Source organism: Juglans microcarpa x Juglans regia, chromosome 2S (assembly GCF_004785595.1).
Source record: "Juglans microcarpa x Juglans regia isolate MS1-56 chromosome 2S, Jm3101_v1.0, whole genome shotgun sequence".
NCBI lineage: Eukaryota > Viridiplantae > Streptophyta > Magnoliopsida > Fagales > Juglandaceae > Juglans > Juglans microcarpa x Juglans regia.
The window spans coordinates 202,550-218,877 of record NC_054597.1 but is presented as its reverse complement, the minus strand read 5'-3'; the positions used below and the strand labels follow the sequence as shown (position 1 = coordinate 218,877).

Genomic DNA, 16,328 nt, shown 5'->3' with positions numbered 1-16,328 from the left:
CAAATATCACTATGAACTAACTCTAAAGGTGAGTTTGTTACATGAGTTGACATTGAAAAGGGCAAATGCCTACTTTTGCTTATTTGGCAAGAATTACATAATGTGGATTCTAGATTGACTTGAGACACAGGCAAATGATGTGTTGTGGTTATTTTCTGGAGAATTTGATCATGAGGATGGCCTAGCCTTTTATGCCAAATTGCTGAGGTAGTTCGAGCTCCAACAAATGCTACAGAGCTTCTCTCTTTATTCATCTCTTTATTCATGAAGACTTGCTGCTTCAACTTCACTGGATATAGACCATTCTCACTGGGTCCCTGCAATAGGATCTCCCCTGTGATATTGTCCTTAACAAGAAAATAAGTATCTGTTAGTTTAAACCAACAATTATTATCTTGACACAATTTTGTATGGAAAGTAGGTTGGTTGAAGCATTGGGGCAATGAAGAATATTTTTAAGATGAAGCAAGGAGTTTCTGGTTTTAAAAGAAGAGGTGCATGTATGAGTTCTGTTGAGTCCACTACCATTTCCAACAACAACTTGATCATTTCCTTTGTAAGGCTGCTGCATGGTGAGATTCTCCAATGAAGCTGAAATATGACTATTGGCTCCACTATCAACCAACCATTCTTCCTCCTATTGAATTGCATTGGTTTGGGCAACCATTGCAGCTAATTCCTTAGGTGGATGTCTGCCTTGAAAGGCATAATCCATTCGATGAAAACAATCTAACGCTTGGTGACCATTCCTGCCATAGATTTGACAAGGGGATCGATTAGAAGATTTCTGGTCTGTATAAGTGGGAGTACTTTTACCTTGATTTGAATGACCTCCAATATGATAGTTCCTTTTGAATTTCTTTTGTGCATTAGAATTCCTTAAGGGAGTGCCCTAATTTTCACCAGATTTCTTCTTCTGAGTTGAGGGCCTTTGAGTATAAAATGCAACATAATTGCTGTTGTCTGAGTCTGCAGCTTGGTGTTCCAAAAGTTGTTCATAACTGAGCAATTCTGATTGGAATTCCTCAATAGATAAAGATCTATCTCGTGTGGCAAATGAGATAGTAGTGATAAAAGGAGTGTATTGTGGGTTAAGGCCTCCCACAATATAAGAGATGAGATCATCATCTCCTACTGGCTTTCCAACTAGAGCTAGTTGATCAGCAAAGGTCTTGGCTGCATGAAGAAAGTCAGAGCAGATATTGTTACCTTGCTTTAGATTTTGCAGCTGGTGACGTAGGTGATTAATCCGAGACCTTGAGGGTGATGCAAACTTGTTGGCCAGTGCAGTCCACACCTAATGTGAGGTGTTGAGACCAAAAACAGTAGATACCACTTTCTCAGAAAGTGTTGAGATAATCCAGCTCAGTATATATTGATTCTTTCGTTCCCAGGTGATGTATGCAGGGTTAACAATTGGATCCTTTTTATATGAGGTTGAAAGATATTTTGGAGGACAAATTTCTGAGCCATCTACAATGCTCAAGAAACCATTGGTGCGCAATATAGGAAGAAACTGACAGACCCATATCAGATAGTTATTGTCATCAAGTTTGGTGGAAACAAGATGGGCAATATTTGGAATTGAAAAGGAGTTTGTGGAAGCAGTTGATGATTCGGCCATGGATGAGTGGTGTGAACCTAGGGGCTCTGATGCCATGTAAAAATATAGATAGATTTGGAGAAAGGCCAGAATGATGGCTCTTGTTGTATTGATCTCTATATAAAGACGTTTACAGATAATGTTTGTTACAAGAGTTATCTATTTACACGATAAGTTATATGAGTAAAATAAATACAATCTATTATTAAAGATAAAGATAACAAAACTAAAACTGAAGATAAGTTTCTATTCATAAGCTGGAAGAGTCCTGTGATGAACTGGATTCTGAACTTATCTTAACAGTAACCACATCCAAACTTTTCATTACTACCAAGCTAATAAAAAATCTGAATATAATTGAATCCATTATAGGAGAATATGTTTCTTAAAAATCAATACCAGGTTTCTGCGAAAAACCTTATGCAACAAATCGTACTTTATATCTCACGATTTCATTTTTCTCATTACGTTTTTGTATAAATACCCACTTATATTCAACAGATGTAACAGCTTTAGGTGTTTGGACGATAGGTCCAAATACTACACGTTTTGCAAGTGAATTCAATTCTGCATTAATTACATTTTTCCATTTTGGCCAATCATCTCTACTTCGACATTCTGCGACGGTTTGTGGTTCAATTTCTTCATTACTTCTGGTAATGTCAGTTGCAACTTTAAATGAAAATATATTGTCAACAATAATTTTATTTCTATCTCATAATTCTTCTGTGCTTACATAATTTATTGAGATCTCGTTATTTTCAGGTACCTGTTCCTCTTCAGGAGATATCTTTTCAGAAGATTCCTCTTCAACGGATTCCTCTTTAGGATTCTTTTTCAGGAGAATTTGGTGTTGAAAGTTTGGATGGATCAATTGATTTTGTTACTTGTTTTGTGGGCATGGTTTCTTCAAGAATATCAATTTTTTTTTGTTTTTCTCTTTCAGGGAATCTTATCCTCTGCACCAATAGGTCTTCCACACTTCAGACATGTTTTAGATTCATTTTCTGCTTGATTTCTTAATTGTCCTACAGGAACTTCAATCTGCGCAGGGATATTAGCAGCTAGAATATAAGATTTTATTATTTTCTTACTATCAGTAAATGCATCCGGTAATTGATTTGCAATACCTTGTAGATGAATAATCATCTGAACTTCCAGTTCATATTGATTTGTATAAGGATCAATATGAGACAATGTCGATGCATTCATGTTATTTATTTTTGTGCTCCAGACACATTTTCTTTTCCTAATGGTGGAAAAATTGTTTCATCAAAATAACAATTTTCGAAACGTGCTTTAAAAAAAATCATCAATTAAAGGTTCAAAGTATCTAATAATAGAAGGAGAATCAAAACCAATATAAATACCAAAAGCAAGTTGCAATGGGGAGTATTTATTATGTAAGGAGTTGTAAGGAAAATCCAAACTAATAATGCAACATGTAAAATTGCATGTCTCCAAGCAGAAACATGTAGTTTTGTTCTCATAAGCAAAAGTCTAGCAAATACAACATTACGAGTAGAGAGTAGACAAACATGTGACCATCTAGTTGATGCATCTATTTAAACCATAAAATATCTAAATGGTCAACATGGCGGATGTATTGGCCCACATATATCCCCATGAATTCTTTCTAAAAATGATAGAGATTCAATTACAGCCTTAGAATGGGATGACCTGATAAAAAGTTTTCCTTTAGAACATGATGCACATGGATAATCACTTGGTAATAGAATCTTTAGGTTCTTTAGAGGATGTTCATGTGAGCTCTTAATTATTCGTCGCACCATAATTGATCCCGGATGTCAAAGGCAATCATGTCAAAGCATAAAAATTTTGAATCAGAGCACTTCCGGTGCATTACAATATTTGATTCAATTGTACTCATAGTTGTATAATATAAATCCAAAGAGAAAGCTGACAGTTTTTCTAATATGAGCTTCTGGCCCGAAATTATAAAAATAATGTAAAGATATTCATTACTGCCTTCATTAATGGTTTCAACATGATAACTATTACTATGAATATCTTTAAAACTTAGCAAATTTCTTCTGGATTTTGAAGAATACAAAGCATCGGCAATACAAATTTTGTTCCTTCTAGTAACATTATATTTGCTCTTCCAGAGTCTTCAATTAGATTTAAAGAACCGAATATGGTATTGACATTAGATCTATTCAATGTTAAACATTGAAAATATTTCTTATCAATAAAATCCATGCTTTCTTAATAAAAGTAAAACAAACATAAAACTTTATTAATATAAAGGAAAATTCAATGTATTCAAAGATAATAACTGAAATATAATGTGATTACAAGACAAAGAAAAAAATTAATTATTGTATCCAAAATCATCACTAATAAAAAAAAATATGTATTTTCATTGGGGTTTACAAAGAAATCAGAAGCATCCAAATGTGTGAGATCCATTCCATCTGGCGTATAAGTAGAATCTACTAGATTCTTGTGATCAATAAAATTCATTTCGACCTCATTTTCCTTTCCTTTAATGGAGGTCTGATATAGGTCTACTAAATGTTTTGGTATACGACAGGTACGTGACCAATGTCTATTCGTACCACATCTAAAATATTTATCCTCATAGTTCTTCGCAGGCTTATTCTGTGAGCCTTTATTATCATCATTTTTTGTCTCAATGTTATTTCACTTCCGGTGGTATACTGAGTTTCTCTTTGAATAATTTTGAGTACGGTCTCCTTTATTTTTATGATTTTTCTTACCACAACCACGTCCACGATTTCCTTTATGATTATGAAATGAAGTTTCATTCGCTTGAGGGAATGAAGTAGAACCAGTTGGATGAGATTGATGATTTTTCATTAAAAGCTCATTGTTCTGTTCAGCCACTAACAAACAAGATATTAGTTTAGAATATTTTATGAACTTGCGCTCTCGATATTGCTACTGCAGGAGCACATTCGAGGTGTGCAAAGTGGTATATGTTTTCTCTAACATATCTTCATTAGTGACATTCTCACCACATAATTTCAACTATGAGCTTATTTTGAAAAGTACAGAGTTGTACTCAGACACTATTTTAAAATCTTGCAACTTCAGGTGCATCCAATTATAGCGAGCCTTTGGAAGAATAACAGTCTTCTGGTGCTCGTATCTCTCCCTTAGACTATTCCATAAAATAAATGGACATTTTATAGTGAGGTACTCACTTTTCAATTCTTCATGCAAATGATGGCGAAGAAAAATCATTACTTTAGCACGATCCTGCAGGGACCTTTCATTCTTTTCTTGGATAGTATTTCCAAGATTTATTGCATCAATATAATATTTTACTTCAAAGAGTATTGCATGAAATATATGTTATAGCATCATTTGAAAATATGAATATACCATGATGATTATAAAATGATATTATAAAATTGTGGAATGACTTACAGTGATCAGAGCAATCTCATAGATAGCTTTCAACGTCAAATAACACGACAATTGGCTAGAGTCTCGTGCTGATAACGTGTTGTAAAATTAAAGAAAAGTAGCAAAAGAATTGAAAGAACACAATATCTAGAATTAGTTCTTCAGGAACTAAGTATTATTTCTCTCAACTTACTTGTTGTAAGTCTCTCCCAAATGATCCTCAAGACACCATTTTATAGGCATGGAGGATACATGGGTACATGAACTTAGGGAATAACAATACATGGGAAATAGGGATATATGAACTTGGGAAATAGGGATACATGAACATGGAAGAATTTTAATGGTCATCCATCAAATACATTCTATGAATTTACAGCATAAACTAATTTTTTTCATATTTTTATTTTATTTTTAATTTTTATTTGGCTTATATATTTTTGTTTTACGAATTATTTTACATTGTATATAAAAACAAATTGTAAATATAAAAAAATATATGGATATTGTAAATTTATTGATAGAAATGAAGTATTTAAAAAGAATATGTAAATGATATATAAAAAATTAAATAAATTGATGGAAGATATATTATAAAAGTTAGTATGTAAAATATACAAATTAAATTTTAGTGATATACTTTAAAAAATAAGATAAAAAAATTCATTGAAAGTGCTCCAATACAATCACAAGCTATTGTTTTTCATAAATGCGTGAATGCGTGCATCCCGTTCACAATTAATAAATATCAATCATTCTATTTTTGAGGGATAGAAGTACACATTCATGCAATAAGATTTGACAATTTATCTCCTATTATATATGCTCCTTATTTTATCTCTCTCGAACGAACCATTAATTCATAATTCTAACCCTTCCTTGTATTTTTGGTGAAAGGAATCTGCAAACTTATTAATTTTGTTAAGTAATATTAGTGCTTGCTGACAGCATTTAACATGCGTTTAACTCAATAATATTGGTAGTTAATTATATTTATTATCTGCTAAGAAACTTTCCATGCATGTTGCCCACGTGGCGCCTGTGCATTCAACCCGAGGTTTGGATTCCATAAAACAGGGTTGAATTAATTAATTAAGACAGGCAAAAAAAAAGAAAAAATGTAAAAAGCAAAAAACAAGTGGAATCTTATCCAAATTTATATAATCCGTATATCAGCGCTCATACGTACAGATCAGATAATAATCATATTGATGCCAACATAATTTAATTTTGTAAATCAGAGAATACAGGAACCATTAATCAGGTCAAACCTCTGAGCCAAAGATATCACTTTTCCGCTACGTAAAACTTTCGGTGTTAACACCCAAGTTAGACGAGGACAAAATAGCGGGTTTCGCTTCTCCATTCTCAAATTCAAAACCACTCTTCCCCTATGGAAAAAAAGCTCAGAGAGAGAGAGAGAGAGAGACGCCATTGATTTCTGTTTCAGGATTCAGAACTTTAGCAACACCTGGACCTCCATTCCAAGCCCTCCTTTGCTACACCTCCACCGTCTATTCGTCAGTACTGCTCTCTAAGTTAAGCCATGTCTCCCAACCCAACCACCCCTATCCTCCTCGCTCCACACTTTTCAACGCTAACCCGGCCCCATAACCCTAACCATAGTTTCTACTTCCCAGTCACATTCCAACCCATTTTCACCAAACTATTTACATATACGAAGAAACGAAAAGATCTAAAGGCCAGGCAACCAATATGCCTGGATGCATACTGCACATTTGTCATCCATACCTCAGGCCCTGTAATCACCTTTACTCTAACCCTAGTTTATGCTCTCCAGTCTAGTTCGTCATAAAAAAAACCCCATTTCACAAAAAGATATAAGCAAGAACAAAGGATCCGAAAGCAACCATGAATCCGCATTGCACATGTGTCACCCATGCCAGTCAGTCTGATCACAAGTCACCAAAAGCCATAACCCTAGTTTGTGCTTCCCAAATCCCATTTAACCATTACCCATCATCTAAAAATCTGTAATTATATAATAAGAACAAAAGATTGGAAGGCCAACATGAATGCAGAATGCACAAATGTCACAAAAACCAGGCTGGGTAATCACCATGAACCCTTGCTAAAAATAGCAAAAAGCGTAAGAAAAAGCAGAAGCACACTATTCTCTTTAACACTCCCCACCCATTTCGTGATTGCCGAGCGTCCATCAGGCGCTATTTTTCTTCGATCTGCACAGATAGCTACTGAATAGTACTCACAGAAACCCAAAACCCTAGCAACTAATGATGAAGGACCAACAAGGGGTTCCGTATGTGAAACCCGAGGCGGCCTGTGGTTTGGTGGCAGCTGTAGAGGCTGAGCTTGGGCTTGTCACCGTTGGGGGGGACACGACCACCCGTCATGGGTCGGATCTGATAGGGGAGACCCGTGACCTTGTTGCTGCTGTTACGAGTTTTGGGGTAGTCCACAGGAAGAAAAGGATGCCCAGACTGAGACGATCATCCACCAGAAAACTCCTGTCTTTTGCTCCCTCCAGCTCCCAGTTGCCTCCATCCCCACCCCATAGCCTTCCCACTCTCCCTGCACGTGTGAGCTTTCATTCCCCCCACCCCCCTTTTTTTATAACTTTGATCTTGTGGGTTTTGTAATTTTTTTTTGGATGCACCTAGCTTAAAATGGATTTTCACTTTCTCACTAATTAACGATTGTCTTGATCAGAAGACATTGTGGACCAGGTGAGTTTTGCTAGGTTGGTATCTTTTTATTCATTCAATTTCGTAAATCTCGAATATATAGTTTAGTAACTCTGTCGATTTTGGAATTGATTAGTTAAATATTAAACAGAGCTTGGAGATTTGCAACGTTCAGGAGTTTTACTTTATATAGATTTACCCGTACTGAGCTGATTTTTCTTGTTTTGAGAAAATATGGAGATTTGTCATGTCAACTCGTCTGCGATTTCTTTTGGATTTAAATATGAATTGCAGCTGCTAGCTGCATATATCTATATAAAATAGTATTGAATGATCAGTTGAATATGCTTTTCTTTTCGGTACATTAATTTAAACGTTTTTTACATTGATAACTGTAAAGGGAAAACGATTCGATAGATCTGAAAAATAAACAAAAATCACTTGGACAATTACGTTTTTGCTGTGGCGACCAACCTCTTATTTGGGTAATTATAAAATCTTAGAAATATGTGAAGGGAACATTGAGACTTTTGATGACGTCGTTGGGAAGGATATGTGCGCGCGCGCGCGTATGTGTAATCTCCTCCTTAGTTGCATATATATATATATATATATATATATATAGTTTTTTCTGTTCTTTCCGGTTTGATTTGTCATGGCCTTCAATTTTATTATATATGCTGTTGCTTATTGGCCTTACAACATTTGAGTATAGATAAATACTTTTGTTTCTTATTTCATCCAATTTACTAAAAGAAATGACATTATGCTTTAGGAAATTGATCCTAGGAGATTGAGATTCCTATTCGAAAAGGAGCTTAAAAAGAGTGATGTAGGCTCTCTGAGGAGAATGATACTCCCAAAGGTTCGTTTTTTTTACTACTTAATTAATTAGTCTATGATTGGAATGATTAACACTTAGCTAGTAATGCTTAATGTCTAAGTGGACTTTGAACTAGTGCATTTGGTAACAAACAACCAAGGTTCACTTAATGCAATCTGTAAGTACCATCAACCCTGTATCAGATCGATACTATCATCTTGCTCTCAAAAATAAAAGAATGATATATATTATATATACATATATCATGGAACAACTTAATTTCAGAAAGCAGCAGAGACTCACCTCCCAGTCCTAGAGTCCAAGGAAGGGATTTTTATCAGCATGGACGACTTGGATGGCTTACATGTATGGAGTTTCAAGTACAGGTCCGAGTCCTCTGGTTCTCTATTCATGAGCAAAAGATCATACTGGAATATGTATTAAGTTCAATTGTCAATATATATGGTAAAGCCTAAGTTGTAAAAATATGCGACAATTAATAACTAGCATTATATATATATATATATATGCTCAATTAGTATCTCTGCAATTTCCTGCATCCAAGACTAGAATAGCCAGCCCAAATGTCCTCTCATGAAAAGTTTTCAAGTTAGAAGAGTTGGACTACAAATGTAGGTTCATTAATTTTGGATGTTCAAGTACGTGGCCGGGCGGTTGCATGTGAAACAAACATCTAACTTGGAAATTCATTTCCTTTCCATATAATTTGTAATTGTCTTAATTTGTAATGGAAATTCATTTCCTATCAAAAAAAAAATTGTAATGGTCTTAATTCCATATCTTGGTTATTTTTTCCCAAGCAGGTATTGGCCTAATAACAACAGCCGAATGTATGTACTAGAAAATACTGGTATGGGATCTACAGACTCTTATCTTTCTGATCTCCTAGATCACTGTCGTGTCAAAACTAATTAAATTATCGAATTTCTATCAATTTTATCAGGGGATTTTGTCAATACGCATGGCTTACAACTCGGAGACTATATCATGATTTACCAAGACGATCAAAATCAGAACTATGTATGTTGCACCAATTTACATGAGCTAGCTAGCTTCAGATATGTTAAAATTAATTAGTTGAAGTAGTTGGTTTAGAGCATGCATGCAAGCATGCTAGATCGATCATCTTTGAGTGCTAAAATTAAGTGGTTTAGTAGCTAGCTAGCTAATAGATGTTGCTGTTTTTGAGCGCAGGTCATTCGGGCTAAAAAGGCTTCTGATGATGATCATGAAGATGTATTTGCTGATCACATGATAACCAGCAGGAATAATGGGGTGAATGAGAATTATATGGTTCTTAATGACTATGAGCCTAGTAAACAAGGTGGTTCCTTTTATGTGAATTATCCCACGGTGGATGATACAAACATGTCATTTATCTACGACACCACAAGCTTCTCAAACGATTCACCGCTTGATTTTTTGGGCGGTTCCTCGACCAACTACTCCAGAATCGGATCTTTGGAAGGCTTCGGATCTGTTGAAAACTTCTCTTTGGATGACTTCTATTAATACTGTACGTACTCGTGTCATAACAATAATATTAGAAAGCTCCCAACATATATAGCAGTCATCATCATGTCTGCATATATGCAGGATCGATCCTTAAATACTAACGTTGAGGGCAACGTCTTCGATCATTTTGCTACTGAATTTATAAGCAGTGTACTACTGGTACTTTTGCAATAGTTGCATGCACATATACTGGTAAATAAAGAGTAGCTAGCAAGCTATGATGTAAACTTTTTGACATGATCTGTCCTGGCTTGCATACATGATTTCTTTAATTTCACTTGCACAGATCGAGTAGATCACTCATAATTTAAGTATAAGAAAACTGCTTAATTGTAGTCATTCTTATTTTTCTATTAAAATGATCAGTCTGTTTTCGTCGTAAATATATAGTCAATCTAGTCGTAAATAGTCATGCATGTTTTCTTACTTCATGTAGAACTTGCCCATATATATCATAATATATATGCCTTAATTTATTACGTGATACTAATTATCTGGAAAAAATGGCACTACGCGGTACGTAGTATATATGTACTACTCAATAACGAAGTGAGACTCATGTCAATCATATTCTTAATTATCAATCATACGTAGGATCCCTTAATTTGTTTATAAGGTGTAAATGATCGAATTAAGCATGATCAGTTATGACCTATTATCAAATTAAATAGTTCTCTTATCATATATATATATATATATATATATATAGTACTGTTAACATGGAAGAAGGAACCAGTTATTAAACCAAAATATTCAACCTTCACACAATTTATTTGTATTTCTTAGGCCTGATCAATATGATTAAATATTTCTAAATCTTATTTTATTGAGAGTTCTTAATTTGTAATTAATATCTAAACGGATGGTGAATAGAATCGAAAAGTTCCTGCAATTTATATTGAATTACAAGCTGGTATTTGAATTATATTATTGACTACATTTTTTAGCATATAAACCGAAATGATGCAGTTTTTATTTTTTTTTAGTAATGTTACTCATCATCCTCTCATCATCTCATGATATTGTATTAAATTAATAATTTGAGATTATAAGTTATTAAGTTTCTCTTATGAACTTATTATTTAATGTCATATCAAGATCAGATCGATGTTGAGAGGATGATAAAAAAAAATCACGATTGTTTTTGTTTTTTGTTGCCCATATATATTACATTAATGCATTAAAGCTCCTCGACAATAAAGGTAGGGCTGAACAAAAAACCCGCAAACCTAACCCGACCCTTTTTTCCGAATTAGCCCGGTCCAAAAACCCGACACGTTTGTGGTTAAAATCGAAAATAGGTATTACCTGTTACCAAATTTTAACTTATTTTGATTTTTGATTTTCAGTTCATTTTCGATTTTACTCTCTCTCTCTCTCTCTCTCTCTCAAACCATATCATTTTCTTCTTCTTCTTCTTTGTCTACAGACCACAGCATCATATCCGTAAAGGTGCGCACAAATCAATTCACTTGAAAGTTTTCGTCAATGGGCTATCGTTGCTAGCTTTAGAAATGAAAAGCTAAGATTTGACTTTTGTGATGATTCTCGAATATTTTGAAATATTTAAACAAATATATATTTGTTGGAGCTATACAACAACATCGGGCTCAGAGATTTGAAAGGTATTTTGGGAGTTTCGTGTGAAACTATTTTCTATGGAGAATCGAATGACATCTGAAAGCAATGTTCAGTTTTTTTTTTTTTTTCCTTTTGTGTTTTTTTTTCCCGATTTTCTCTTCTGGGTTTTTCCATCCAATTTTTTCTTTTGTGTTTTTCTCCTATGTTTTTCTTCTGTGTTTTTCCATCCGACTTTTTCTTTTGGGTTTTTTCATCCGATTTTTTCTTTTATGTTTTTCTCTTGTGTTTTTCTTCTGTATTTTTCCATCCGATTTTTTCTTATGTGTTTTTCTCCCGGGTTGTTCCATCCGATTTTGATTTTAAGATCATTATCGCGTGGGTTTGATTGTGATTTGAAATTGGACTAGTGATTTGAAACTGGATTATTGGGAGAAATCTCCCAAAAATAAAAAGAACAAAAAAAAAATCTAAAAAAAAAAAAATCGTGTAATCAATTAACTGGCAATAGCTTAACGGGTGATCGGTTAACGAGCAATCGGTATGGAAAAGATTTGAGTAAGGTCGGAAATTGTTTTCGGGTCGGGTCGGCAAACAACCCTAAATAAAAGGAGACTTGAACCTTGCAACTTATTATTGAATGGCCTAACCAGGACATCATGATTTATGGGATATATTTATAATATATATAATATTGTTAATAATAGAAGAACGTATAAAGGGCTTGTATATCTCGTTTCAAGAAATTAGATTAATAAATTTATATAAATTTATATGATTCTTTAAATTTATTTTATAATAAAAATAATTTAGGTTAAATTTATTATAATTTTACTTTATAATAAAAATTGATAAAAACCATTTGTCGTCCCAAAATTATATTGATATTCCAAATACTGGAGCGTGAGCTCGTTGGCTTTTTATTGGGTGCAAACTACCAGGATATTTCCGAAGTAAAATACAAACTTCCTCAAAATTCTGCGAACCTTCGTCTCCGCCATTGCTAACCCCTCTCTCTATCTGTCTGAAATTCAGAGCTCATAACCGAAGCTTCAATGGCGACGAGATACTGGGTGGTCTCTCTTCCGGTTCAGAACTCCGCTTCTTCTCTCTGGAACCGATTGCAAGAGCAAATCTCCAAGCATTCCTTTGACACTCCTCTTTACAGAGTACACCCTTTCACTCACCCATTTCCTGCCAAGATCTGTTTCCATTTGAATGAATTTCATCGAATCGCACTTTAAATATTATTGTTCGTTCTTATATTCGATTTGATTTTGACAGTTCAATGTTCCCAATCTCCGAGTTGGAACCCTAGATTCTCTCCTCTCCCTCAGCGATGATCTGGTAAAGGTAATTTATCCAACATCTGAATTCAATTTTGAAGAACTTTCTTTTATTAATATTTCGTACTTTCTAGTTTTTTATTCATGGAAGATGTTCCTTTTTCTTTTAATTTATAATGCAGATTCTGTAAATTTGTCTGTTGGTTATCAATTTATTACGGTTTTCTTTTGTCATTTGTAAACCTGTAATTTATTCGACGAAGTTGTGGCAATTGGGTTTCAAATTTTGATAATGATCTATTATTGTAGTGAATTTTATTATTAAAACAATTGAGATTTTGAGGTGAATTGTGGAAATGTGCAGTCGAACAGCTTTGTGGAAGGAGTCTCACACAAGATCAGGCGTCAGATCGAGGAACTGGAGAGGGTATCGGGCGTGGAGAGCAATGCTCTTACTGTGGATGGAGTACCAGTTGATTCTTACCTCACCAGGTGAATGAGAATTTCTGTAAAATCATTGGATAGCTCTTTATCAGGAAGAGGGTGGCTTAGGGATTTTTTTGTTTTTGTGATTGTGAGTGATCTGTGTGTTGTACTTAAGACTTGTGCTTTCGGTTTTTGTAAATGGAAAAGGTTTGTTTGGGACGAAGCAAAGTACCCGACCATGGCACCCCTGAGGGAGATTGTGGATAGCATTCATGGTCAAGTAACAAAGATCGAGGATGATCTCAAGGTAATTACCATTAATGCCCTGTTGATTCGATATGTTGGTTACCTGTGATACCTAAGAAGATATCTCAAGATTATTGCTTATGGTTACGCCTTGCCGATATGTTGCATATGGTTAAGTTACTGTAATCCCCGTCCCTCTAGGTTCGTGTTGCTGAATATAACAATGTGCGCAGTCAGCTTAACGCTATAAACCGAAAGCAAAGTGGAAGGTATAAGTTTTTTCTGATCAGCTTCTTTCTTCTGTTTAATTCTTTCATATACATGAAATGTATCTTATTCTGGTCTCTTAGCTGACCTAGCTTTCTTCGATTTCAGCTTAGCTGTGCGTGATCTCTCAAATCTAGTGAAACCTGAGGATATGATTACCACAGAACATCTAGTGACCCTCCTTGCGATTGTTCCAAAGTATTCACAGAAAGACTGGTTGGCCAGCTATGAGACTCTGACTAACTTTGTGGTAATAATTGGTTTTTATGGTTATATATTTTGTAGGGTGGCCGTATTACCTACAAAAAAAATATATATTTTGTAGGGTGGTGATTTAGATCTCTGGAGTAGTTGCAGTCTTATTGTTTGTTGTTTTCTTACCTCAGACTTATTAATCAAACTTAGTACTTTCAGGTCCCCAGGTCCTCCAAGAAGTTGTACGAGGATAATGAATATGCTCTTTATACTGTGATACTCTTTCATCGTGTTGCAGACAATTTTAGAACAAGTGCACGTGAAAGAGGGTTTCAAGTGAGTATGTTGTACAAGTTGCATGTGCTGATTGATCTGTGGATGTTACAGCAGTGGATCTTTGTCATCATTTAAAATTTGTATCCTTTGTGAAGAATCTGTGGGGCAGAAATCATGAAGATTCTGTTGCGAATTGTCCAGTTTCTGCTACTTTCAGTGTTTGACTAGGATGAAGATATCTAACCAGTGTTTTTTTTTTTCCAATTTATAATGGGATTCAGATTCGTGATTTTGAATACAGTCCAGAAGCACAAGAGAGTCGGAAGCAGGAGTTAGAAAAATTAATGCAAGACCAGGAAAGATTAAGAAGTTCTCTTTTGCAGTGGTGCTATACCAGCTATGGGGAGGTATTTTTCCTTTTTCTTTTTTTCTATTTCTTGTTTTTAAGATGCCTATGACTTAACTGTCCACCAATGTAGACTACTGGCCTATATATGGTCAGAATCTTCCAAATTGTTGTTTTCATTACAGTTTTAAGTTTTGCTGTTATTTATATTGTTGTAATTATCACTATATATTGTTATTATGTGTTCTCATCGGTGTTTTCTTGCCCTCCCATAATAGAATTCTAATTCTCTTATACTGAGTATGTTTCTTGCCCGTAGGTATTTAGCTCCTGGATGCACTTTTGTGCAGTACGTGTTTTTGTAGAGAGCATTCTGAGATATGGTCTGCCGCCATCTTTCTTGGTATATATATTTTATGTTCATTCATGGCTTTCCATCCGAGCATTTTCTTTTCAATTGAGCATGGATTGTATGAATAAAATGAATATCGTTATGATGGGCTTCAATTGAAATAATTTCAGGCATGTGTTTTAGCTCCATCCGGAAGAAGTGAGAAGAAAGTAAGATCAATCCTTGAAGGGTTGTGTGACAGTGCAAACAGGCAAGTCCTTAAAGCTGTGTATATTTTATGTAATGGTATGAATAACCTCAATAGTTACTTATATATACACAAACTAGGGTCAAGGTTGAAGTAGCTTTCTTAGCTTCATGGGGCCATGTAAAATCATTATAAGATTGGACGAACTCGAGATATTGTTTACTAAACTAATAAGATAAATTTATCTGAGATGGTCACCTGATTCAGTAGTCCTAGGAGGGACACTATGCAGGTGTGGTCAAGAAAGATAGGAAGGCTGTCGAGATTTAAATTTTTTTTTTTAATCTCTGTGGGGACACTATTCATCTTTTTTTAATGTGACTAAGCTAAACTTTAAACTCTCTTTGCAAGAACTTTATGCCTTAAGTTCAAAAACATTGTGGTCACATTCCAGTTCATTGTGATGTGTTGTTTGTTAATGCTGATAGCTTTTTGTAATGGAATTTCATATATCTGGAAATTTGTTAATGCTGTTCGTTTGTGAATCTCGATGGTTTTTTGTAATCTGATAGATTTTTCCTTATACTGGTCCTTTGATGGTTAAATGCAGCTCATACTGGAAAAACGATGATGAAGTTGGAGGAGGGATGGCTGGTCTGGCAGGGGATACTGATGGCCATCCCTATGTCTGCTTCACAATCAATCTGGTGTGATCAGTGCTGAATCTCAGTTCCTTACTTGTTAAGACGTCTTGGTGCAGGGGCAGCAACAACAATGGACAGGCATTGTGTATTTGATTCAGTGACCCAATTCTTTGGTTGCTTATTGGAGTTTCAGCTTTTTGGAGTTGCAATTAGAGTTTTAAGGATCAAAGGTGAAATATGTACGGAAGGTTTGGACTACAGAGATTGTATAACTTTTTTATTTTATGAGCTTTCAGTATGGATATTTAAAAAGCGTGAAAATAAGGCTGTTGACGTATTTCCGTATAATATAACATGTTGATTATTTGAAAGACGCAATGCATTATCGTTACATTACTACCTTGAGTTGGCCTTTGAAATGAAATGGTATAATTGAGTTTCTGTTTGGGAAGGTCGGCCCTCCAAATACAGAAGGCTGAGTGGGTCCCTAGTTCAAGATAA

At 34.7% G+C, this 16,328-nt stretch overlaps 2 protein-coding genes across 3 annotated transcripts; both read left to right on the top strand.

Annotated features, from left to right (window-relative positions):
- Positions 1 to 7,020: 7,020 nt before the first annotated feature.
- On the top strand, positions 7,021 to 10,242 carry LOC121251460 (B3 domain-containing transcription factor FUS3-like). Of its 2 annotated transcripts, XM_041150720.1 has the most exons (6): positions 7,023 to 7,560; positions 8,441 to 8,530; positions 8,774 to 8,874; positions 9,313 to 9,359; positions 9,453 to 9,529; positions 9,704 to 10,242. In XM_041150720.1, exons 1-6 carry the CDS (start codon positions 7,255 to 7,257, stop codon positions 10,019 to 10,021), a joined length of 939 nt encoding a protein of 312 aa, XP_041006654.1. In that variant the 5' UTR covers positions 7,023 to 7,254; the 3' UTR covers positions 10,022 to 10,242. The 2 variants fall into 2 exon arrangements, with proteins under 2 accessions (XP_041006655.1, XP_041006654.1); XM_041150721.1 differs by lacking the exon at positions 8,441 to 8,530 and having other exon boundaries at positions 7,021 to 7,560.
- A 2,251-nt stretch (positions 10,243 to 12,493) lies between these two features.
- LOC121252925 (V-type proton ATPase subunit C) lies at positions 12,494 to 16,198 on the top strand. Its single transcript, XM_041152779.1, has 11 exons — positions 12,494 to 12,771; positions 12,887 to 12,955; positions 13,253 to 13,380; positions 13,522 to 13,621; positions 13,762 to 13,829; positions 13,936 to 14,077; positions 14,242 to 14,358; positions 14,580 to 14,705; positions 14,964 to 15,047; positions 15,167 to 15,246; positions 15,794 to 16,198. The coding sequence occupies exons 1-11, from the start codon at positions 12,658 to 12,660 to the stop codon at positions 15,894 to 15,896; spliced, it is 1,131 nt and encodes a 376-aa protein (XP_041008713.1). The 5' UTR covers positions 12,494 to 12,657; the 3' UTR covers positions 15,897 to 16,198.
- The last annotated feature ends 130 nt before the right edge of the window (positions 16,199 to 16,328 follow it).

Excerpts from the sequence above, each read along its gene's own strand:
- LOC121251460 (XM_041150720.1), top strand. The coding sequence starts at position 7,255 with ATGATGAAGGACCAACAAGGGGTTCCGTATGTGAAACCCGAGGCGGCC. Across the intron at positions 8,531-8,773 it reads GGAGAATGATACTCCCAAAG|AAAGCAGCAGAGACTCACCT; the intron begins GTTCGTTTTTTT and ends ACTTAATTTCAG. Across the intron at positions 9,360-9,452 it reads GTATGTACTAGAAAATACTG|GGGATTTTGTCAATACGCAT; the intron begins GTATGGGATCTA and ends CAATTTTATCAG.
- LOC121252925 (XM_041152779.1), top strand. The coding sequence starts at position 12,658 with ATGGCGACGAGATACTGGGTGGTCTCTCTTCCGGTTCAGAACTCCGCT. Across the intron at positions 13,830-13,935 it reads AACCGAAAGCAAAGTGGAAG|CTTAGCTGTGCGTGATCTCT; the intron begins GTATAAGTTTTT and ends CTTCGATTTCAG. Across the intron at positions 15,048-15,166 it reads GTCTGCCGCCATCTTTCTTG|GCATGTGTTTTAGCTCCATC; the intron begins GTATATATATTT and ends AAATAATTTCAG.